This window comes from Argentina silus (genome assembly GCF_951799395.1).
Source record: "Argentina silus genome assembly, chromosome: X".
Lineage (NCBI taxonomy): Eukaryota > Metazoa > Chordata > Actinopteri > Argentiniformes > Argentinidae > Argentina > Argentina silus.
Window position 1 is genome coordinate 31,886,606 of NC_139653.1, and position 25,463 is coordinate 31,912,068.

Here is a 25,463-nt window from a genome sequence, read left to right on the forward strand (position 1 = left end):
AGTGTCATACTGAATGTGTCTGAGGCTACTTGGGCACATGGTGCAGATGCATGTTTGTTTCCATGACGTGCCCAATGGCGCTACAACATTGGAGAGACCCCTCCTGCCTGCTGAGAGGCGTCCTCATGGGGAGAGTTCTCTCATGCAGGTTTATGACGTCAGATGCATCATTACAGGGATGGGGGGCAGTTCACGAAAGCTGTTCAAGGAGTGGCATATAGTCAGACTCAATGAGCTCTACCCATATCAAAGTTCTCAAACTCTGCACAGTGTTACTAGCCCTCAGGCACTTTATCCGTTCCTACAGGGACCTAATGTCAGGTCGGACAACACATCCTCAGTGACGTACGTCAACTACCAAGGAAGCATGTGATCCAAGCAGCTCCTGGCCGTAGCATGGGAACTGCTGCTTTGGAGCAGTGACCATCTGTTGTCTCTCAGAGCAACACATGTACAAGGCAGACTAAATTTGGGAGCAGATTTACTGTTGCATAGAGGCCCCGTAGCAGGGTAATGATGACTCCACCCAGATGTCGTCCAGGAGAGAACTGTATGCATCACAGGACAACACGCATTGCTGTCAGTCTTTAGCAATGAAGAACCGCAACGCTCCTCTGGGCGTGGACATGCAGGCTCAATAGTAATCAGATGCCTTTTCAGTGCTCCATTCCCACAGCCCTATCCTTCTTACAGGACTCATCTGGCATGCCATGTTGATCCACCTTGTCCGTCATTGTGTGAAGGGAGGGCAGCACATCCGTCTGGTCTCCAGGCCACCTGTACCGATTTGGGACTTGTCACTGGTTCTTGATGCACTAATGAGTGCTCGACTGAGCTTTTGGTGACCGTCGACTTTGAGACATTGTTTTATAAGAGCTTTGTTGCCAGCCTTGACTACGGTCGAGCGTGGTAGCGACTGCCATGCACTCTCTCTCTTCATCCCTCATGCACTCTGTTTGCCTCTGTTGTCTCTAAGATTATGATACGTCCTGATGCCATGTTCGTTCCCAAAGTCATTTCTATGATACAGTTGTCGTGCTACTGAAATGTTTTCGCTTCTTCTCCAGAGATAGGCCTCTGAACACTCTCTGCTTGGTGCACACACTACGCATTTAGGACAGATCTGGGGCGTTCAGGGTCTGTTTGTGTGTTTCGCTGACCTCGTATGGGATAGAGACTATCCAAACAGTGCCTTCTCACTGTAAAGTGGAGGCATACAGTTCTAAAAGCCTGCAGCCCCCTTTGGGAGTCCAGAAACATTCCAATTGGGCTCTGTTCAAGGGCATTTTTGTTTAGAAAATTTGGGCTGCAGCCAGTTGGGCTTCCCCTCACACTTTCATGAGATTCTACCGCTTGAATGTCATTCCACCTTCTTGGGGCATACGGCCCTTGATGCTGGAACTGAGTAGGGTGAACTGGGTACATTTCCATGTACTCAGGTTTTCTGTAGGAGGTTGGCAATCGGGGCGTCTCCCATGGTGAGATGTCGAACTGAGGCAACTGAAAAAGAGGTTTGGGTTATGTTATGTAACCCTGGTTCTCTGAAGGAGATGAGCGAGACATCTCCCCAGATTGCCCCTCTTTTACAGGCTCGTGAAGAGGTGGTTCGCAGAATGAAATGGGTGTGCTGTAAATGAGTTTTTATAAGCTGGGCTGGGGCAGAGTCAGACATGGAAAGCGGTCCAGGCCTGTACCAGGCGTGATTGAATAGGGTTTCAGCTAATAGGGTACACAAGGGTGCATATCCCATAATGAGATGTCTCCCTTGTCTCCTTCAGAGAACCCGGGTTACATACCGTAACCGAAAGTTAATACTGGTAGTCACGAGCGATAAAGGAGAATAGCCTATTTATTTAGCTGATGCAAATAATAAAAACATGATAAAACAGGTACACAACAGTTTAATTAAACCATTACAGCGCTTGGAGATTTTCAGGTTGAATTTGGCACTCACAGGCTTGTTGAGTGGTTAGATTATGATATCATAGACACTTCAACTAGTTACATTTATTATTTGTCAAACATTTTTTTATGTCCATTCATGAACATTCACAGTGAAATCCTGATTTGCGAGGACAATGGACATCTTCAGGTCATATTCAATTATCCCTACCCACTCATTGCCGGAGACTTGCACTCCGCCTCTGTGCTAACTGAAACTTTGAATGCTTAACAAAATTATGAATGTAGCGTCTAAGACAACTAAACTTAGTGGCACGCAAGCAAATTTAGCGTAAGCAAATTGGGGCCCAGAGAGTAAACTCAAGGTGGGCCTGGAGAATAGCAGTCGCCAGGTGTATATCATTCTTCAGGCACAATATCAGACAACTATTTTAATTAATAATATGGGGATATTTACTTTTAATATTCTAGATGAGCCTCATAGCAAATGTTTCCATGTGAGGTTTCATATTGCTGGTGATTTGGTAATAGCTGAAAGAACACCTTACCAAGATGGCGGAAGTTCTCGTCCAGCCCACTCCAGAAGTTCTTCTCGATGAAACCCTTAACTAGCCCCCATGGCTGCTTCCTATAACGAAGCTCAGTGGACACCCTGGGGATGAGTCATACAGTGATGTTGTTATGTCTGAGCAATGTGTTGTCAATGTTTTTGATTCACATGTTATTGTCTCAGGGCTTATAGGATAGTTCTAAAAGCTATAAAGTCCTCCTCACCTTAACCGGCACTTGTTCTTGGCCACCCGTGTCAGCATGTAGCGGTTGAGTGTGTAGAAGTAGTCATGGTATGGGATATCGTGGGTTATGACCTCAGCATCAATGATGTAGCACTCACTCTCATGGCTGGCCTTGTACAGTTTCTGGTCCAGAGAGATATAAAGTATACACAGTATATAGTGACTGCCTTACCACCATTCATACAACAGTGCTTCAAATCATCAAAACAGCACTTCATAGCATATTATTTCATATTAATTTATGTTAATTTTTTAGTTGTATTATTACTTTGTGTCATTTGATAAACCTATGGGCCATCGGGCCTCTGTTGTAGCTAAGTGGAGTTTCTACCTGGGTCTCTGTGACTGTGGCTGTCTTGGGGGCCAGTGGGTTAGACAATGAGATGGTGTACAGTATCTCTCTCGTCTGGTTACCTTCATCCTCCTTCTTCCAGGGGTGATAGACAACATCTATGTAGAGGTGGGTTGGGTTGGGGGTACACATTCCATCATTACACAGTTACATGACAACAATGGACAAGTCAGCATAACATGCTAATGCTAAAAGTCGTGACTGACCAGAAAATCTTCGCTGCTCCATGAAGTCATTCATGAACTGGGACTCAGTGAAGAGGATGTCATACATCTTATCCACGCTGAACTTGTAAACCTCATTGATGTACTGCCGCCCGTTCAGGTCGTCATGGAAGGCCTGCACTTCCCCTGCTGGAGAGCCACAGAGAGGAACATACAGGTCAGTTGAGCCATTGAAGATGGTTAACTCTACTAAAAGTGGACAGTGTGACTGAATGCAGGACCAGAAATAAAACAGCCCATCTTTAATGGCAGCATTCTACAACTACGAAGCTTAAGTATTATGCTAATAGTCTTTCTAATAGACTGAGGTCTGTTTCTGTAGCCTACCTTCATCATGGGTCTCAGAGGAGTCGCTGAGCTCGGTGGGGATGTCCTCGTTGTCGTTGAAGTCAAGTGAGAGGGAGGGCATGGGGCCGCTGGGCTCACTACTCATCTCCTCCAACAGAGGAATGGCCAGCAGCTCCCCGTCAGGCAGACAGTCAATGTACTCCTCAGGAGGGAGGTCAAACTAAGTCAGACAGAGGAGGGAGGAGCTCAGTTACTAGAAATATTTCATAGTTAGGAGTAAAGCTGGTCTGCATACCTGCTTTGGTGAAGTTTGGCTGTTTTTTCTCCAATGATTAAGTCAAGAATATTACGAAAAGAGCTGTTTCTTTATTGCTTATACTGAAGACCCCATATGCAGCTTATAACTGAACACCCCATATGCAGACTATAACAAAATGACATATCCATTTCCCCTCTATTGATACAAAACTCATAGCCACATTTGAGCATTGACTTCTACAGTGTGTGTGTGTGTGTGTGTGTGTGTGTGTGTGTGTGTGTGTGTGTGTGTGTGTGTGTGTGGCCGGTAGAACTCACTGGGATGGGTGTGTCACTGCTGTTTGATGTTGTGATGGTGCTGTTGGTGATGAGCTTCTTGAGCACAGGTGGCGGGCTGGCCTCTGGCTTGGCCTCAACGCTGCTCTTGGACGAGTTGTCATTGCTGATATCATTCTCCTCATTCGGAATCTCCTCACAGAATCTGCATCCCAGAGAGTGAACAAGGACCAATGGGAGGTTAATGATGTGAACGCTGAAGTGATACTCAGTAAATGGACCTGTGGCTGAGAGAGACTTTCCATGGCTGTATGTGTGGTTGTTCATAACCATCATCAAGCCTGTGGAAGGTTTTAACAAGGAGGTCTCACATCCATCCTAGAGGACATACATGACTGTGTGTGTGTGTGTGTGTGTGTGTGTGTATGTGTGTGTGTGTGTGTGTGTGTGTGTGTGTGTGTGTGTGTGTGTGTGTGTGTGTGTGTGTGTGTGTGTGTGTGTGTGTGTATGTGTGTGTGTGTGTGTGTGTGTGTGTGTGTGTGTGTGTGAGTGTGTGTGTGGTGAAACCAGAGACTCACGAGTATCATAATAACCAACAACAGATCAGGGGTCTCTTAATCAACCATGCATCAACCTTGTAACCATGTGGACCAAACCTACCCCATGGTGTTGAAATCGTCATCAGGGGGAACATAGTCTTCATCATCACTGGTGAGGCCCAACTCGTTGCCATAGCACTGATGCACAAAGTGCCACAGCTCTTTGGGGCACAGGGGCTACAGTAAAGTGATTAGAAACATAATGATTATAGTAAACCATAAAACTTGGAACATTTAACTTATTACACTGAAAACAAAAGTAAACGAGGTACCAACATGCACGCAGACATTTTTGATTAGGGCTTGTTGACAGCTTACCTTGTCTAGCAGTGCATTCTGCCAGAGTCTGAACATCATCATGTAGGTCCTGTCCCTCGCTCCAAATGAGGTGAAAAAGTGCTGTGCGGACAAAATAGACATAGTTGGCTATCTATCTCTTTGTATAGGAATGCCACTGAGATGAAGGCTATGGTCATCTCTTTATGAGAGACAGTTCTTCCAGATCTGTGTTCTTACCTTCTCAGTGTCCGTGCACACCTGGATGGCATTGGGGATGAGGCGGGCTGTCTTCTCCTTCGTCATGGAGCAGATGTCCTTCAGACGCACTGTAAGCTAAACACACAAAGTATTCAGTTATTAACAATAGCCTCTTACAGATTACTATCTTGACAAATGTGTCACATATTTCTGAAGAACTCAGCCTACCTCACAGTTAATTTGATATTTGATATAGGCCTGCCTGTGCCACAAACTGACCTCCACCCAAAAAAACACATAAGATAAAAAGGAGAGAAATTGACCCAGAATCCCAATGCGTACCAGTGTTTCCCAGCGGAAGATGTTGCTATAGAAACAGATCCAGTTTTCTGAGAGGTACAGTCGGCCCTGCAGCAGGATGTCTCGTTGCAGGGCGCAGGAGTAGTCTACCAGCACAGGGCAAAGGTCAAAGGTCAAAGGTCAGAATCCAGGAATGTATAATCTTCCCTTTCTTGAAGAAAAAACATTATAGATGTATATCAAGTTTTAGTTTTCTATCCATCACAGTGCTAACACCTTTGTCCTAGTGCCCCATTGTGTATACTGACCCACAATGAGCCGCTCTGTATCGGGGAGCTGCTTGAAGAGCTTCCTAAAGTCCTCATTGCGCTGCTTATATGTGGGGCTCAGCACCTAAAGAAAGGGATTGCCAGAAATGTCAACACGACGAGAGGAACGCATGCTCACACACTCAAGCATAAATACAAGCTTACACACGCACACGCACACGCACACGCACACGCACACGCACACGCACACACACACACACACACACACACACACACACACCCACACACACACACACACACACACACACACACACACACACACACACACACTCACTCACACTCACACACTCTTACACTCACATACACAGTCTCATGCATGTCCTCTAGGATGTGATACCTCCTTGTTAAAACCTCCCACCATGGAGAATTTTGACAAGCACAGCATATGGATATACAGAATGGCATGCAGAGGTATCGACTGGAATACATTGGAAAGCTTCCATCTTTACCAGGACATTTTAAATCAGACAAGCACAATGCCCAAAACATTAATCCACTCCAGATTATTCAATAAACATGCTGGGGAGCATTCTTCTTGTGTATCACACTCCCATGCCAACAACATATAGTAACATTTCAGGAAAACACAGAGTGAGGATTTTGTTTAAGGACATCTGCCAAATAGGACACAGTCAAATCAGACCTGACTTTGTTAGCAAACCCTTTCTTACAATTGATTTATCTTATAAAACATATCTGGCACAGACTCTTGTTTTTGATCATGAGAAGAACATTATATTTGTTGTATTGTATTAACACAAAGAAGAACACATTCTTATCTGAACACATTCTCCTCTGCAACATTCACAGCCATTTGGGTAAATCTCATCTTGACCTTCAGAGGATTTGTTTAAAGAGGGAACTAGTACAACCCATAGCTACCTCCTGAGTGTAGGGGTGAGTACTCTATGTGTCTATGCCAGATGCTTGCTTTGAGGAGGAACAGCTTCAGGAAACAATGCTTGCCAATACAGTAAAGAAAGACATCTCTTGGGGAAAAACCTCTCGGTGCTCAATCTTATGTAAAAATAGACTGCTCACATTTAAATCAATTACATGTACTGTGCACATAAAACAAGAGAAAGTAGGCCTGTTTCAGTTAAGACATGAAGTAAAACAAACTTTGACAACTTTGATGAATGGAATTGAGCTGGAATTGTATGTACCCTCTTTAATAGCCTTAATTAAAAAGTATCTTGAAAGGTCAAGCTTTGGTGAGGCACTACTTTCACAACAACATAGTATTTTCTTGGCCTAAAATCATGTTTGCATTGCCACTTTTTCCTGGAAAAATGTCCACAGACCCTGTAATATATATATATATATATATATATATATATATACAATTTGAATTGAATGTGAGGTCGCTTGTTTTCCAAAATATAATTGCGGGAGGAAACCAGAGTTATCCTTTTGGCACTGGCACATTAACCATCTGCCCCTCCCCTCCCATGTACCGTGGCTGCTTCCCCTCTTAGCCTCAGCTCTCTGGGCCCTTGGGGGGGTTCACTTACGGCAGGGATCTCCTCTGAGTCCCAGTCCTGGTCCTGATGGTCTGAGGCATCCCAGCCCCACTCCCACCCCCACTCTCTCTGGGCTGGACACTGTAGGAGCCAGCCAGCCAAGGCCTCATCCAGCTCCTGCACAGCCTCCAAGTCAGACACCACCTCTCTCTGAGTTGCCATATTCTGTCAGCAGATGGACAACTAAACCAGAGGTGCTTGGATGGGTCCTCAGAATCCTGGATTTCAACCCTGGTCAGTACAGGGCTGCTGCAAATACAGAGCTGTTGTCCAGTGGCTTGGAGACTGCAGTAACTGCCCCTTGACTGGGTGCTACTCCCTTTCACTGTGAGCGCAGGACCCAGCTGACTCTTGCCACATGATCCCAGTCTCTCTCTCTCCCCATTTCTCTCTCTCTCACACACAGGGAGAGGGGCTGTTACCTGCTAGTAACTCCTGCCCACTAGTCATTTATTATTATGGCTGCTGTTTTTTTCTCCAATGGCAGACGTGTTCAGGCTGTGTAGCATTGTTCATATCAACATGGCTGGGAGTGCCATGGTGAGCACAAAAAAGAAAAGAGAGAGATGAAGAGAAAAAGAGGGGAAGGGAGAGAAAGGGAAAGGGGGAGTTAGAGAATGAGGGTTAGAGAGAGAGGGAGAGAAAAAGAGGCGTGCCACTATAAACGGTAAACAGTGCTTTTCCATCTCACTTAAGGCCTCTACATGCTTCTGCATCACTTGTGTGACTAGTATGCGATTCACGCTGGGCAACACTGTAGCAAGCACTCTGTAATTCATACTTCTGCCTAGCCTACGCGCAGCAATGTCATGTTCTCTAGATAGAACAAACATATTTGGCTTTCATATAACCGATTACATAATGAATGGTTGAGAACAGCTGCAGTCAAAGTAGGTTAGCAGTAGTGGCTAGTTAACAAACATAGCTAACTAGCTAGCTAGTAAACAAAGGCTGCCTGTATTTACCTCAGGATTGTTTGTCTCGGTCTCCCGGTGCTTTTAGCTACTGATAGAACTATTTCAGCTCTGCCTCCATTCACTAACTAACCAATCAATGGTGTGCAACAGCTACGCAGCAGGTCGCTCATTGAGAAATCGAGAGAGGAACACGAACACCTGTGCAACCTTCTTTGCAACAGTTGCCTTTGCGAACCTACGCAGACCCCTGGATACGTAAGCCTCCTAGCCAAGCAACCCTAGACCAACACTAAAACAACGATCCTTTTTGTCTGTCCTTTACGTCCAACAACACAAAAAATGTGCTATGATCTATCATATTCATATAATCATAGGCTTATACAACAAGTAATGGCACTTTAAGCCATATAATCAAATACAATGTATGTATGTGGCAACTGCAGATACTTCTGTTTGTGCCATGGCCTCAATGATTTACCTTTTTTAATGCCATTCTGGGTTATTGCCTAAACTGCTTCTGTATGTACAGTTGCCATGAAAACATTGCAACAGAGTACAAATCATTAGGAGGGTTGTTAGGGGAGGCTGGGTCCTGTTCTCTGTGTCTTTACTAGGCTCAGATCTTATTAGGATGGATGTGTTGTAAACACAGTATAGGCTCAGTGCCATGGGAGGCCATCATTGCCATGTAGAGACACACACTTGCATGCATGCACACAGGCACGCAGGCACACAGGCACGCAGGCACGCAGGCACACATGCAGGCACGCACACAAACACACACACCTAATTCACATGCAGGTGCATCGAAAGCATGATTCATACAAATGAAACAGAATCAATCATGTTAAATTATGTTAAATTCATTAATATCTTCCAAGGAGTTTAAATTTGCCAAAAATGATGATGGTGGGAATATAACACATAGAATCAATATTCCAGAACAGAGAACAGATAATAATTAGGTGTTAATACATGTTTCTAAGTGTGACACCAAATCTATATTGGTATTTGATGCACTCCTTTAGTAGTAGTAGTAGAAGTAGTAGTAGTAGGAGAAGATCAGTAGAGAAATGAAGGTGAGTGGGTATAGGTGAGAGTATCAGAAAGCATTAGATGAGGACCATGCTTCTTTTAAACACTCTGGAGAATCCCTCTATTTCAAGCTCCCTACCCCAAACAAAGGTTTGTGTGTCAGGCTGTAACTCTAAACCCTGACCAGAAAGCCAAAATGAAGCAATGACCATGTTTAAGACTTGGGACGGTACTTGAACTGGACCTAAGGTAGCATGCCAATGCTAACCATCCCATGCTAAATTGTATTGTCATTCAAGGCATTCAGGGCCGGTCCAAATACTGATGACGGTCCGTGAGTTTAGTACGACGGGCTGAGCAAACTTGTTACCACCTGTTGCGTACCAGTGTCACAGGTCTGAGAAGTCCCCCTCCCTCAGCCATTTTGACAACACTTCTAAACATAGCAACTCATATGCCAATATCTAGCTTTCCACAGCGGGGCTTAAGCCGTGCGTGCCAGTGCATGCCAAGGTCAATTGCTTTTCCACAGTCATCCCTGGGCTTCAACAGTGTTTACTCCAGGCATATTCAGTGCCTAAATCTCAGGCTTTCAGCTTCCTCTTTCCTCTGAGCCTTATGAGGCCAAACATGACTAATGGGCGTGGTTTAGAGAGACGGCAGCATATTCTTACACAGTCCTGTTACAAACGAGAGTGACAATTGAAAGTCCTGGAAAATGGAGATAGTGACAACCGAAGTTGACTCCAGTTACTATGCATTTGAATAGAGCTTTTTACAAATAAAATTGCCATAAACTGCTTAAGTTACCAGAACCTGTTGGGAAACTGAAGGGTTTGAAATGTTTTGCTAGTGCTCTGAGGTGTCTTACCCTAACCCTAACCCTAACCCTAACCCTAACCCCACCTTACAAACTGCAGAATGTAAACAACTAGCCTATTACGGGGAGGACTAGAAAGCTCAGCTGTCGAAATCCAAACAGGCTTGTTCACTAGGCTTGAAATACTGGGCTTTGAGCACTAGCTGGTCATTAGTAAACCTTGGCACACACTGGTACTACTGTCAAAAAGCGGATATTGTGACCATGGCATTGGGCCAGCTGACCTTGGACTGCATATTGTGGCTTTGCTATCAGGTGGAAACAATGTTCTGTTTAAACAAAATAGGATGAGGAGCAGATGGGTGAAAGGAAGAGCATTTAACTGATCTGAGAAGAAGGAATAAGCAAAGGGAGAATTCAAGTCATGCTTACTCTCAGGATGTGTTGTCTTTCATGCTGGGGAGAGAGGGGAAAAGTATACAGACACAAAGAACAAAAAGAAAAGAATAAAAAACTGAAAAAGGAAAAAAGAAAAATGGTATCCAACAGAGACACCATAGGAGAAACCATTGCTTAACAGTGTAGAGGGGTATTAAATCCTTCTCTCAATCTCTCCATTATAAATAAGTCTGTCATATGCGCTCTCACACAATACAAAATCAACCCACAGCTCTAAAACCCTGGCAAGATTTCCTTAATTGTTTCAGAGCACATTCTAAAAAAGCTTATTGATTTTATTGTATTGATTTTAATTGTAGCAACCTCATCCTCATAATAGGGTATATATAGGGTATATATGGATCTCTTGATGTAACAGCTTGGGTATTGGACTAAGAAATGCAAGGTTATCTCTAACATTTGAGACAATATGTTGATGTTTGACAGACACTAGAAAGAATTGGTTAATAGATTGACCACCACATCAGTAGGAAGTAAGGAGAGCTTTTTAATAAAAATGGTATAGTACACCATCTTGTGGCAAAACATGAAATTGTTATATAATCCTCTCAGAATTTAGTTCATTATTATGCAATCTGGGACTTCAATAGAATCTTTCTTAATACAAAGTATCATACTCTCTATATAACTAGAACAAAAAAATCCCACCTGGGCACACTGTATGGTGTCCTGACCTCAGTAAATGAAGCCCCTTGAGGGATAGTAAACAGGGTCTAGGACAAGCATGCTTCACCTTGTAAGTACATGTGGAACCCAATAATACTAAAAGAAACTACACGCACCACGCTCAAACGCACACATGAACACATGCAAACAAAGACACATACAGACACACACACACACACACACACACACACACACACACACACACACACACACACACACACACACACACGCACACACACACACAAAAGAACAATAAGAGGGTGACACTTACGTTGTACCAGCTCTGACTTTTCTGTGAAGGCAGAGGCAGATGAGGAGGAGAAAAAAAAAAGTGTAAGTCAATGAGACAAGGACGCAGCAACAGTTGGGCACAGGGCTCAATATCATAAACACAAAGAGAGTATGATGGTATAAACAGACCGAGGGTATTTATAGAAAGTGTGAATGTCATCTTCTAGGTACCTCCCACCATGTAAAGGCTATCCAAAGGTATTAAACCTAATTGAACTTGTGACATATTTCAGTGACCTCTTGATTTCAAGGTTATTTCTGAACTTCACAAAAGTATGCACATGGATACTTCCACAGTTGATGGTGATCTGGTATGTTTTTCTTATTACTGAGCATCGATAAAGCATGGCACTGATGTGTCCTATATCTTTTGATTGACAGCAGAGGGCAGCAGAGATACAGTGTTGTTGTCATGATCATGACAAGACTTCTTCATCCATACAGAAGAACTCACCTGCAGTTTTATGGGTCTATAAGGAAAGTGCTTAAGCATTGTGATAAGCGAGGGAGGCAGGATAGGGACCATCCAGTGGGTGGAGCAAAGGGAGAATATATAAAAAACCAAGCATAATTGAAAGCCACTCTTTTTAAAGCCTAATTTATTCTTTTTTATTCTTTATTCTTTTTTTTTTTTTTTTTTTTTTTTACAGAATGATGACATTTAATTTGTAAAGTATTCCTCTATCTACCATAAAGAAATGTTAAAACAAAAACAGAAACAAATACATACACTAAAAGGCATTATTGGTGTAAGGCTACTATTGCCAATCAAACCCTCAAAGATGGTATTACAGATAAAAAGTTAAATGTTTCATCTATCAGATAAGCGTTAAGTGTTTCCTGTCTGAGAGTTGGGAGGCCCCTGTCCTGGGCTCTGACGTTGGAAGATTTAACGTGGATCTGATCTCATGGTGACAGAGGCATGAGAGAGGACTTGCCATGACTAAGTGTCTGCAAACTATGTGTGTGTGTGTTTGTATGCATGCCCTTATGTGTGAGTGTGTTTGAATTGTACAATTGTAGGTTTGTGAGTGAATTCCAGTGAATATGCACAAGAGTGTGTGAATGTGCTTGTTTGTCTATAAGTGTATGGCAACATGTTTGTGTGGGTGTGTGGGGTACTAAGAAGCAGGTTAACTCATCCTGATCATGTTTGTGTGGGTGTGTGGGGTACTAAGAAGCAGGTTAACTCATCCTGATCATGTTTGTGTGGGTGTGTGGGGTACTAAGAAGCAGGTTAACTCATCCTGATCATGTTTGTGTGGGTGTGTGGGGTACTAAGAAGCAGGTTAACTCATCCTGATCATGTTTGTGTGGGTGTGTGGGGTACTAAGAAGCAGGTTAACTCATCCTGATCATGTTTGTGTGGGTGTGTGGGGTACTAAGAAGCAGGTTAACTCATCCTGATCATGTTTGTGTGGGTGTGTGGGGTACTAAGAAGCAGGTTAACTCATCCTGATCATGTTTGTGTGGGTGTGTGGGGTACTAAGAAGCAGGTTAACTCATCCTGATCATGTTTGTGTGGGTGTGTGGGGTACTAAGAAGCAGGTTAACTCATCCTGATCATGTTTGTGTGGGTGTGTGGGGTACTAAGAAGCAGGTTAACTCATCCTGATCATGTTTGTGTGGGTGTGTGGGGTACTAAGAAGCAGGTTAACTCATCCTGATCATGTTTGTGTGGGTGTGTGGGGTACTAAGAAGCAGGTTAACTCATCCTGATCATGTTTGTGTGGGTGTGTGGGGTACTAAGAAGCAGGTAACTCATCCTCATTATGTGGCTGTGTAACACAGAGAGTGTACTGTAGTAGTGTCTTGCCCTGGATTTTCCGCACAAGGTACTGCTTTACACAACCCAGTACCAGCTTGCCCTCACCTGACCCAACAAACCAGGCTCAACCAGAACTGTCCAGTTACACACAGACTGAAACAACCAGGTAGAAGTGACACATTCTCACACAATTCTCAGAGCTGAGCTCAGAGCTCAATGTGTGATAGATGTGTGTGTGTGTGTGTGTGTGTGTGTGTGTAGCAACTGAGGGCCATACCTAAAGAAAACCAACAACCAGGTCTAATCCCCTGAAACAAAAGCAACAAACAAACAAACAAACAAACAAACACCTTGAAGTTTTTATATATCTATTACTCCACTGTATAAAGTGATATACAGCGCCCTCCATAAGTATTGGAACAAGGAAGCATTTTCTGTCTTCTATTAGCTCTATACTCCAACAGTTTGGATTTTAAATCAAACACATACTTTGAGGTAAACGTAAATATTCCCAGTTTTAATTCAATAAAAAAATTTCAGATTGCATTCACCTTTTAGAAATTACAACCCTTTTTATACATATTCCCCCCATTTCAGCGCACCAAACATATAGGTGTTTCTGGTTAGTCAGGTGTGTTCCATCACATCATTTGTGCAGGCATAAGAACTGTCAGTGTCTAGTATTGATACCAGGCTTTGCATGATGATATGATTTAGGCAAAAAGACCTCAAAACAAACAACAACTGAAGATGGCTGCAGTACAGGCCTTGCAAAGCATCCAGAGAATATACCCTGGGTCTGGTGGGGTCAATGGGTTGCAGACTTCAGGCAGTTATTGCCTTCAAAGGATTGTTGACCAAATACTAAACATGAGTACTTTATACGGACATTAGATCATTTTTTCCAATACTTTTGGGGAGTATTTTTAGAAAATGTTGTTCTCCAAACAGTATAGAGCTAAAAGAAGACAACATGCTTCTTCTTTCCAATACTTATAGAGGGCACTTCTATTTTCTATGGCTAAGCCACACTGCTTTTAACAACTCTAACTGATGAGATTGTTGAAGATCAACCTGGGAAAGTGTGTTTGTTTAATGCGGTACCCATGAGGAGGTAAGGAGAGAAGAGCCTCTGGTCTGAGACAGGAGGTGAACAGGGCTGCTGCTGATTGACAACTTGGATGCATCTCTATAGTCTGAAGAGGCTTCCTCTTTCTTTCCGCATCCCACTGATGTGGATGAAAGCATTCACATGTCCTGCTCTTTCTCACCCGTGCATATGAAGGAAAGGAGACATGGAGAGCAAGCCACTTTAGACTATTGAGATGCAATAGAGATACCCCAACACAGTTATAGAGGTGAGGAAGAGAAGGGCTAGTGGTCCAACCAGGCTAGGGGTCAAAGGGCAAATGAAAGCAAAAATAAATGCTTACTTAAATCAGGTTTAGTCTGTCATACTGAAAGGAAATTAAGAGAAAATGAAGAATTAACCAAAGTGATCAAAATGATCAAAGTGATCAAAAAAGAGCACAAAAACCAGAGATGAAACGACTTAGTGTGATGCCTTTTTCTGGTCTGAATAAATAACGTCTCATAAGATCCATTGGTGTACTGTATCTTTAAACTAGAGATAGATTACAGTACCATCATGCATAGTGAGAAGTTTATTGTACTACAACTTAACTATAACAAGTTGTCATAGCTACAAAAAACATCTCTGTGTTTTGATCCGAGATGGGTTTCAGCAAGCACTGTCTTGAGGGCGCAGCTCCACAGTCACATAAATAGCCACATTGATTAGTGAGAGAAACCATTGGTGAGAGGGAGTGAGCCATCATCACTGAAACAGCCAGTTAGTTAGTGTGGTAACGCTGGGTAGTCTTTACAGCGAGGGTGCCCCTCTCTTTTCCTGTGTGTTAAGTGGATTGCATTAGCCCAGGATGACAGAGCTCACATTGTCTGGATGACTGCACATGGCAGCAAGGTCACGTGACCTCGGCTGACCGTGGGGGCTCAGAAAGGGCTAGTGCTCCACCGTGAGCATGAGAGGTGATGTAATCGATGGGGCTTTGCTGTGAGATGAACCACACACTCGAGGGCACGGACTGAACGCCACTTGGCTGCCATCAACAATGCCCATGCCCAACCTTCCACCCCCATCCCCTGTCTATCTGTACGTGACAAAGCTGAACACAGAGAACCCAATATGCTGACGTGAATCCTAACATGGGCACAACTGTATAATGTGTGACAGTGGTATTTTGGGTGTGTGTTGTGAGGCAAGAGGGATTTTCTCATACAGGAGTGGTGGAGAAGGATGCGCAAAGATTTTAGAGTTTCCCTATTCTGCATTCAGGCACTTAGTCAGCATCACAGAGATAAGGGTGCTCTCAACACAACAACGGGAGCATGTTCAAGTTTTAATGGACTTTGGGAAGGGGATGGAGGAGAAAGAACAGGTTGAAGCACACTAAAACAAGGGAGAGAGACATGTTTCAAAGCCTGCTCTGCATGAGGAGAGAGAGGAGGGGTGGGGTGGGGTCATGAGCGGGCAGGGTGCTGGGGACGGGGAGTAGTGATGGGCACAACAAAATGGATGCCATTTGCCAGAGGTGTGGGTGCAGATGGACATGGTAATGGGGCAGGGGGCACAGAACAGCTCACAAGACAGGACATGGGGGGGGGAGGGATTATGGGGGTGTAAAGAACATAAAAGAGTAATGCTTACTTTGGAAAGTCGCTTGTGAGACTAGCATGCATCAGGAGAAGAACAAAGAAATCAGACAAAAACTAAAACTACAAGAACAGCTAAAGGGACCAAACAATTGAATAGTCAGTTTTCAGATCACACACATTTCATATGGCAGCAGCAAAAGTAAGAGAGAAGGCAAGCACTTTGTGTCATGAAGAGAGGGATGACAACAAAAACAACAGGCAACTGACACCACCAGGGCTGGAGAGCACTATAGGGAGCGAGTGAACTTGAAAACACATGAGGTGAGAGCCATAACTGCAAACTAACATAATACAGTATTGGTTTACAATACAATTTACACAGGAGGGAATTACTCAATATATCACCAATATTCAACATTTCTTGCTTAATTTTGCTTCAATGTGAAGCTGAGTTGTCCATGGAGAACAAGCTACAGTACAGCCCTTCACTCTTCTACATTGCTATTCAGTTTGAGATGTTGATGAGTGAGATGGCAGCCTCTTAACTTGCATCCTACCCTTGGCCACAATGACAGAGCCTCTGAGAGCCTGAGAGACATTTGAGAGAGGAGCTAATCCCAGTAAACAACTGTTTGAGTGGAGGGATGGATAGGGCTGACTGGGCGCTATGTGATTATAATGCTACTCTGATCGATCAAGGGAAGGAAGTTTAGGGAAAGGAATGAATCCAGTCTATGATTGGGCAATTGAATCATCTGACTGTGGCTGTTGGACACAAGCCTATCAGGGAACTATTGAACCTACATGATGTGGTGTTGTGACACAATATGGTGTGCTGATGCTGAGGTATCATGGGGTAAAAATCACCATGAAATGGCAAAGAAAAGCACAGACCTCATAAAACCATGCCATTTCTCAAGTATCTTACTGTTTCTAAAATGACTAAGATCACTTCATTGAACAAGTTCTAGTAAAAGCAAGAAGATAATATCTTGTTGTAAAGTAATTAAGCTATTAGATCAAGGGTGAACTAGAAATTCATTACATAACAAAACATAATGAATCCCCAATCCTAGTTACATTGTTGCATTCACTCCCACTGATATCTTATATGACCAAATAATTATAGATTTTGGTGCAGAGTAGATTTCAATTTTGTATGGATTATAGCTTTCAGAAATGATGCAAATCTCATACAATATGCTGAGCTGGGTGATTACATAGGCCATAGTTATTTTAAAATAGTTTCTATTGTGTTCATTTCAGCACTTCTTTAACATTGCATTATCATATCAAATGTTAAAAGATGGTTATGTACCCCCTTGTACAAACAAAGCATTCATGGAATCAATGTTTCTTTTTGGAGAGGGTTAGGGTTGGGGTTAGGGTTATCATCTGAAATGTTGTGTGTGAGTTATGAATACATTGTGTGATGAATAAGTCCCTTTTTAAAGGATCAATGTTGGAAGCACTATCACTGTAAGTCATTAAGGTAGTGTCCTGTAGTGTTAAGGGACTACACAGAGCCAGAGACGGTCCTCCTGCATGGTGGGGCTCACCTTGGAGTTCTTGCCTCCACTGCGAGCTGACTGTAGAGAGTAGGTGCGCTGGACAACCTGCTCAGGAGTGGGGGGAGACTTGTCAGAAGAGTGGTCTGAGCCCTTCTCCACCATGTTTTCACCCTCCAGGCTCTGGGGCGTGGGCGAGCACGAACGTTTACGCAGGACAGGCGAGCAAGCTGGCGTGCTCCTGTTTGAGTTACTGGCAGCAGTGCTGGGTCAAAAGAGAGAGGGGGGGGGGGGGGGAAGAGATATTAACTCTTCAGTCTATAAAGCTTTCACAAATTACAATATGACATATACAGTGTATTTGTTGGAGCTAGTAAAAAGGCTTCATGTCTCAATTATATCTCACACATTACAGTATTAACATCAAGTAACAAATAGTGCCTCTGTACAGCTTATGTAAACACCTTATTTTAGTTTAATCCATTTAAATGATCCTAATGTGTTCCCATCCTACAGCCCACAATACTTCGCTAAAGATTTTCTCTGGCCTTTCCTTCCATCCCTGGAGTAATCATGTTATGTTATGGTAAATAGGCTTGAAGCACCACCAGTGCTTTTTTTTGTGATTTTCGGTGGTCGGTAATGCAGGGCAACGGCCATTAAAACCTGTTGTGACATCATATTTTGCTGATATCACTGTAGGCTGTTTAGAAAAGTGTAAAAGTACTACATTATTCATAATTAGAGGGCTTGCTTCTGCAAGTCCAACTATTGTTCTTCAACATACTTATTAGTGGGCTTGTTTTTCGAAATACTTATAATAATAATAATAATAATAATAATAATAATAATAATAATAATAATAATAATAATAATAATAATAATAATATATCATTGTAATTATAATTATAATTGTAATTATAATTATAATTATTATTATTATTATTATTATTATTATTATTATTATTATTAGTGGACTTGCTTCAGAACCAAAAAAATACATCTCTGAACTACTGTGGCTCTTACACCTAAAGCTATTGACACCAATCCAACTGTAAAATGTACCAAAACTCAAAATTATCAATGCTTATAAAAGATTTCTGATACCTATTCAACTTAACTAACTTAACTTAATCCAAAAACTCTCATCTGGTTAACATGGTGGAATGATATTGATTTGATAATGATGATAATGATGTTGATTTAGGCCAACATTCTGAAAGCCACCACTGTTACTGCAACTGCTATGGATCTTTAAGAACTCTTGAATAACAACAACAGGAGAACTGCAGAACACATTCTTAGAATGATTACACAACAATGCACTCCCTTGGCTGCCAGTTCTACCCCACTGAAACCACCCTCAACCACTCAACCAACTCACTACCCACTCCACTGAACTACCCCAGGCTCACTCTATCTATCTATCTATCTATCTATCTATCTATCTATCTATCTATCTATCTATCTATCTATCTATCTATCTATCTATCTATCTTCAAACAAACTATCTATTTAATCTTTCCAACCTATCTACTATCTATCTAATCTTTCAACTACCTAGCCATCATACTTTCTTCCTTTCACCAGTCACTACTGCTTCACTCAGTATAACACATACTGATCAATCTCTTAATTGTGTTGATCTATCTATACTACCCCTCTCACATGTATCCATCTTCTCTTTCATCTATCCAACCAACCAACCAACCAACCAACCAACCATCCATCCATCCAACCAACCAAACCATCTTCAACTTTATCTGCTACTAAAATACAGTAGGCCGGTGTTTAATACGAGGACACCGACATTACAGCAGGGTATACCTCAATGCCGCTGCTGAAGTGCTGCCGAAAGCCAACACATGATGGTGACAAGAGATGTAAAGGATGTTTGAAAAGAGAATGGTTTGCCTTGGCAGATATATTGGCAAAATCAAGTTTATTATAGCAGCTCATGAATTGAAGAGATGAAGAGTGGAAATGGTTTAAATATCAGGTTATTTTAACGAGGACCAAGCAATGGGACCAACTCCTACCTACTCTCATACTCTCATCACGCATTCTCTCACAACACAGAGAAACTGTGGGAAATGTTTTAACGCAGTCTGACATGAATAAGCGTGACTTGGCTTTAATAGTGTAACGTATTGATTACAAAATGAAGTTTCATGCAAGACAGGAGTAAGGATGATGGCTTTCAGTGGGATTGAGACTGGATAGAAAAGTAGCCTACAGTCGTTATCATTAAAACCATTATAATCGGGTGCGAACGTCCACATTTTCAGCAAGGGCAGCCTTCTCTCGTTCATACAATGTAATAATAATAATACAAAAAATAAAATAAAATAAAATAATAATAATAATAATAATAATAATAATAATAATAATAATAATGCATTTATTTTGTATAGCAGTTTTTAAGGGATCATTTGAAGGGGGAGAGAGTGCTGGATAAATTGTCACGCTTTTGTTTGTTAATCGGAAATGATTTGAGCTTGTTATAAGCGGAGCACAAGCAAGCACAGAGACATTTAATTCCCTCTTAACCTTCCCCCACCTATATGTTAACAATGGCCAATAACTGGCCATTATCACATTCTGGTTGATGGGAGAATAATGTTGTGGTTAGTGCTAGTGAAAAGCATGAAATGATCGGGTCTCCGGTAAATAACACAAGGCCTACAGCTGATTCACCTGAGTGCACCTATCTACCCGATAAACAGCTCTATTCATGAGAGCTTTGCATATATTTGTCAGTATATCAATCCCAGTATATGATCGCATATAGGCTTTAGGAGTAGCCTAACCAGTGTGATATCTAGACTACCAGAGCGCAAATTGCTATCGGTGAGTTAAGACAGAGAGACTTGTAAATACGTACGTTCTCTTATGTTGGAAAGCTGATATCTAATCAATGACAAATGAGGCTAAATCAGAAGGAAGTTTATGCAGTCGATCTGTCTGAAAATTAATACAGTCAAAAGGTTTTAATAATAACAACCTAGCACGTCGGAATAGGGGGTGCAGCCGCAGTTCTCTACAATATGTAACCTTAAGGTTACAGTAAAATCAGTAAAATGTTTGCATGTCAATCTGAATCGGAATTCGTTAAAGAAGAACTTTACTGTTCTAGGGGAGGAGTGGAATTGGATTGTGCTCATCATTTGAATTGTATCTCTCTGGTAGCTAGATAAATTGTCATGCTTTTGTTTTGTTAATGGGAAATTATTTGAGCATGTCATAAGCGGAGCTCAAGCACACACACACGGGAGCTGAATCAAACAGATTAACAGATCATGAATGTCACACATTCCAAGGGTACAGCTGTTAAGTGACACGTATATGAAAGTACTTCATTTGTAGCCAACTATGATACATGATATCACAGACAGGGGCGAAAAAGAACAGTCATATACAGACAGTAGGCAACTACAAACGACTCGTTGGAAACAAGGTGCAGCAGAGGTTGGCAATGGCAGTACTCCTGTGACATCGCCACACCAGTAGCCAACTTCCAGCCTACTCTAAGACTATCTCACTTTCTTTATCAACCCAAGTAAAAGCTTTCTGACAGCTATTCAACCTTTTAAATTATTAAGCTTTTTGTAACTTAAAAAAATAAAAAAACTAACCAACCAACTCTACCACTCTCAACCAACCAACTCTCTACCCACTCCACTGAAATATTCAGTACTAATATTCAATACTAATTAACCTCTGAATCTGTATCTACATGTATCTATACTTACCTTCTCTCATCTATCCATCTATCTATCTATCCATCTATCAATCTACAGTACCCTCCATAAGTATTGGAAAGAGGAAACATTTTGTCTTCTTTTAGCCCTATACTCCAACAGTTTGGATTTGAAATCAAACAATTATTATGGGGTCAAAGTAGAGATTCTTCTTTCAGATTGGTTTAACCATTTATGAAGTACATTAAAGTTATGATTTGAACATACTCTCCCTATTTCAGGGCTCCAAAAGTATTGGAAAAAAATCATATAACGTCCAAATAAATACAATGTTTAGTATTAGTCGACAATCCTTTGCATGCAATAACTACTGAGTCTGCGACCCATTGACTCCATTCTCTGGTGATGCTCTGCCAGGCCTGTACAAGAGCCATCTTCAGTTGCTGTTTGTTTTGAGGTCTTTTTGCCTTAAGTTCCCTCCTCAGCAAATGAAATACATTGGATTTAAATCTGGAGATTGTCTTGGCTATTCTAGAACGTTCCACTTTTTGGCCCTGAAAAACTTCCTAGCTGCTATGGCAGTATGTTTGCGGTCATTGTCTTGCTGTATGATGAAGCGCCATCCAATGAGATTGGAAGCATTTGCTCATACTTCAGCAGACAAGATGTTTCTGTACACTTCAGAATTTATTCTGCTGCTGTTGTCAGCAGTTCAACATCATCAATAAAGACAAGCCATAACACCCCCTCCACCACATTTCACCCAAGCCATAACACCCCCTCCACCACATTTCACAGATGAGGTGGTATGCCAGGGTTTTGGGCAGTTCCTTTTTTTCTCTACACTTTACACTTGCCATCACTCTAGTACATGATAATTTACTAGAGTGATGGCAAGTAATTTACTTTTTACAGAATTCTGCAGGCTCTTTTAAATACTTTTTAGCTAACTGTAATCTAGCCATCCAGTTTCTGTTGCTAACTAGTGGTTTCAACTTGCAGTGTAGCCTTTGTATTTCTACTGGTGACGTCTTCTGCAGATGGTAGTCTCTGACATATTCACCCCTATCTACCTCGGGAGAGTGTTCCTGATCTGTGGGACAGTCATTTTGGGAACTTTCTTAATTATGGTGAGCATTCTTTGGTCATCCACTGTAGAAGTCTTCATTGGCCTACCAGGCTGTTTGTGATTGCTGCGCTCACCAGTGTTTTTCTTCTTTTGGATGATGTTCCAAACTGTTGTTGTTGGCAAGCCTAAGGTTTTGTATATGTTCATGGTTTATTTCTGATTTCTCAGGTCAATAATGGCTTCCTTGACTTGCAGTCAACTCTTTGGTCTTCATGTTGACACACACCAATAGCAGACTCAAAAGGAAAATGTAAAGGCTAGAATCAATACTAGACCTTGACAGCTATCCCATGCCTGCACAAATGATGTGACGGAACATACCTGACTAACCAGAAACACCTGTCAAGCCAATTTTCCAATACTACTGGTTCCCTGAAATAGGGGGAAAAGGGTTGTCATTTCTCAATGGTGAAACCAATCTGAAAAAAGAAAATATTGAATTAAAGCTGAGAATCTTCCTGATTTAACCTCATTTATTTCCTGAAATCCTATTCATGCCGCATGCATAGCCTAAACTGCTTAACCCCTATCTACCCCCTGTACTTTGAGCTGTACTTTGAGCCTGAAATCCTATTGATTTCTATGGCCATTTGCTCTGAATGGGGACATTTCAAAATGTACTGTTTTTCATGTTTTAAGCTTGACAATTCAATTCAACTTTAAAATAGACTGACTACACCTAAAATATATATTTTTTCTTTTTACACTATTTAAACGTTTTAACCTTTAAACCTTTTTAAGTCACATAAACTGTCAGTGTTTCCAATAAAGAGCATACTGTTGATATATGGTCATACACAAAATGCTACTCCTCTTTCACCTTTTAAGCTTGACAATCCAATCCAACTTTAAACTGTATCCTCTGCCATCTATCTATCTATCTATCTATCTATCTATCTATCTATCTATCTATCTATCTATCTATCTATCTATCTATCTATCTATCTATTGTTATGGAAAATACATTGATAGAACTGTTTGAAGAACCTACACTTTCATATGATTGATACAACTTGTGTAAATACTGTGATTACATTTTGTCCTTTATTACTACACCTCTAAGGTTCTATAGCCATTGTTCTGATAAACACTGTATGATTACCATATGGATAGCTGTGGTTTCGGAGGGAGTGGTGGAAGAGAGACACATCTTGCCGACAGGAAGGTGGATAGGTGCGAAATGTTGAACGCCGACTGATCAATAAGAAAGTCTCCCCATTGTTCTTTCTCTCCCGCTACCAGCCAGGTGATAGACTTTGTGGCACTCACCATTTGTCGTTTCATCTCTATAAAAGACAACCTTGAGAATCGCCAATTCAGACTTGCGCTAAACAGACCCTCGGATTTACACTGGCCTGCTGTTAGGCTCTTGTCTCTTGTTTGCAAGCAATAATAAATACCGGACTCAGATATTGTGGCTACTCAAGACTTTATTTCTTGAATCTCATCTCTGAAGAGCTAAAGTACAGAGTGGTAAATCCTAGACTTCCACCATAGTTGCAACAGACAAGCTGACATAAAAAAATGCCTGTTGGATGCTCTTTCTGTTGGCTTCAGAGGTGTCTATACACTATCAAATGGTGTAATATCATTCAACTGTTCCCTATAGGGTTGATAAATAGCATGATCAAAATGCATCCTCTTGTATATTTTTTCTTGATTGTTATTCATAAACTGTCAAACTATTTATAATGACAAATTACTTCGCATTAATACCGTTTTGTTCATATATGTTTTATGATCTTACGATTCCTTTATTATCATCCAGTTCACAATGTATAATTAGACAGTAATTGTACTTCTATAAGGCTTGCATTCCCCCATGACTGTTTTATGATCTATTTTCAGATAACTAAACAAAACTAAATGATAGACTTATCAGCTAAATATTGAATAGAACTCAGGGGTTTAGGATTGGTGCAGTCATGATGGACAGATGAGAAAGGGTTCCTTATAACCATTTATTTTGTAGCAGGGTGGATAAATCACAGGATAGGTGGGTGTGGATGTGGATGAGGGATGGATGGTTTTATGTGGAAAATAATAAAGAGGTAATATGCACATCCCCCAAAAAAATCCATAACCGGTGCCATGTAAATGATAATATGAGGGTAAAGGCTGCACATGGTATAACAATGTCATATGGATGCAGATAAATACATATATAAATATTACACATCTTATACATTATATTATAAAAGGAAGAAACCACAGTCAGGTATGCACATCATAATCTTTACATTATTTTATTTTTTAAACAATTTTTTAGCCTTTATTTATACAGGTTTGTTTCAAGAGAGACCTGGTCCAACTGCAGCAGGGGGAACAAAATTTCAGACAAAACAACTTACATACACAGACACAACATTGAGCAAACTATAGACACACATACTGTACAGTACAACAGTTACATAGAGAATAGAAACATGGCTGTTTTTAGCTAACCTAATGACAATTACACTCATCTGTGATATTTGTGTCGACCAAGTGTTTAAACTCCACGAAAGTGACTGGATCCTCAAGTTTTAAACTGTTCTGGAGAGAATTCCAGCACCACGGAGCTCAGTAGCTAAAATTATTTTTTACCATGATCTATTCTTATTTTTGGGACTGAAAAGCAAGTGCAAGTGAGACCATAACTGATATTTATTTTCTCACCTCATAAAAAAGGAACATAGATAAAATGGCATTTTACCCAAATATGGCCTCATAAATTAGAGTATACCAATGTTTGAGCCTACGCAGAGACAATATCGACCAGCCAACAGCACTGTAGAGATCACAATGATGTGTCAGACGTTTGTGGTTGGTAATGAACCTGAGAGCCGCATGATATACTGAATCAAGTGCTCTCAGAGTAGTGATTGAGGCCTGCATATATACAACATCACTAAAATCCAAGACCAACAGGAATGTACACCGTACCAGCTCCTTTCTGGCCCACAAAGAAAAACAAGCCTTATGCCGCTAATAAAAAACCTATTCTCAGCTTGAGCTTCCTTATCAAGTTCTCAACATGAACAGTGAAGCTCAGCAACCACCCAAATATTTGTACACTTTGACTTGCTCTGTTGTACATTCAATGTAGCAATGACATGATTATCAAAATGTTTGGCATTTGAAAATACCATGCATTTAGTTTGAACCAAATTCAGAACAGAAATTCAGAAG

General features: G+C 41.4%; 1 protein-coding gene across 2 annotated transcripts in view; it reads right to left on the reverse strand.

Moving 5' to 3' along the window:
• The window catches only part of gramd1bb (GRAM domain containing 1Bb), a gene marked incomplete at its 3' end in the record, with an annotated part of 79,870 nt that overhangs the window by 6,352 nt on the left and 48,055 nt on the right, over positions 1-25,463 (reverse strand). For both annotated transcript variants that reach the window (XM_083694795.1, XM_083694794.1), the window contains exons 3-15: positions 17,514-17,727; positions 11,491-11,511; positions 5,779-5,863; positions 5,513-5,616; positions 5,210-5,305; positions 5,012-5,092; positions 4,755-4,870; positions 4,137-4,299; positions 3,600-3,780; positions 3,255-3,398; positions 3,028-3,146; positions 2,677-2,819; positions 2,451-2,554 (exon numbers count right to left, since the gene is read on the reverse strand). In XM_083694795.1, coding sequence (XP_083550921.1) covers positions 2,451-2,554; positions 2,677-2,819; positions 3,028-3,146; positions 3,255-3,398; positions 3,600-3,780; positions 4,137-4,299; positions 4,755-4,870; positions 5,012-5,092; positions 5,210-5,305; positions 5,513-5,616; positions 5,779-5,863; positions 11,491-11,511; positions 17,514-17,727 — 1,571 coding nt within the window. The remainder of the gene's footprint in view (positions 1-2,450; positions 2,555-2,676; positions 2,820-3,027; positions 3,147-3,254; positions 3,399-3,599; positions 3,781-4,136; positions 4,300-4,754; positions 4,871-5,011; positions 5,093-5,209; positions 5,306-5,512; positions 5,617-5,778; positions 5,864-11,490; positions 11,512-17,513; positions 17,728-25,463) is intronic.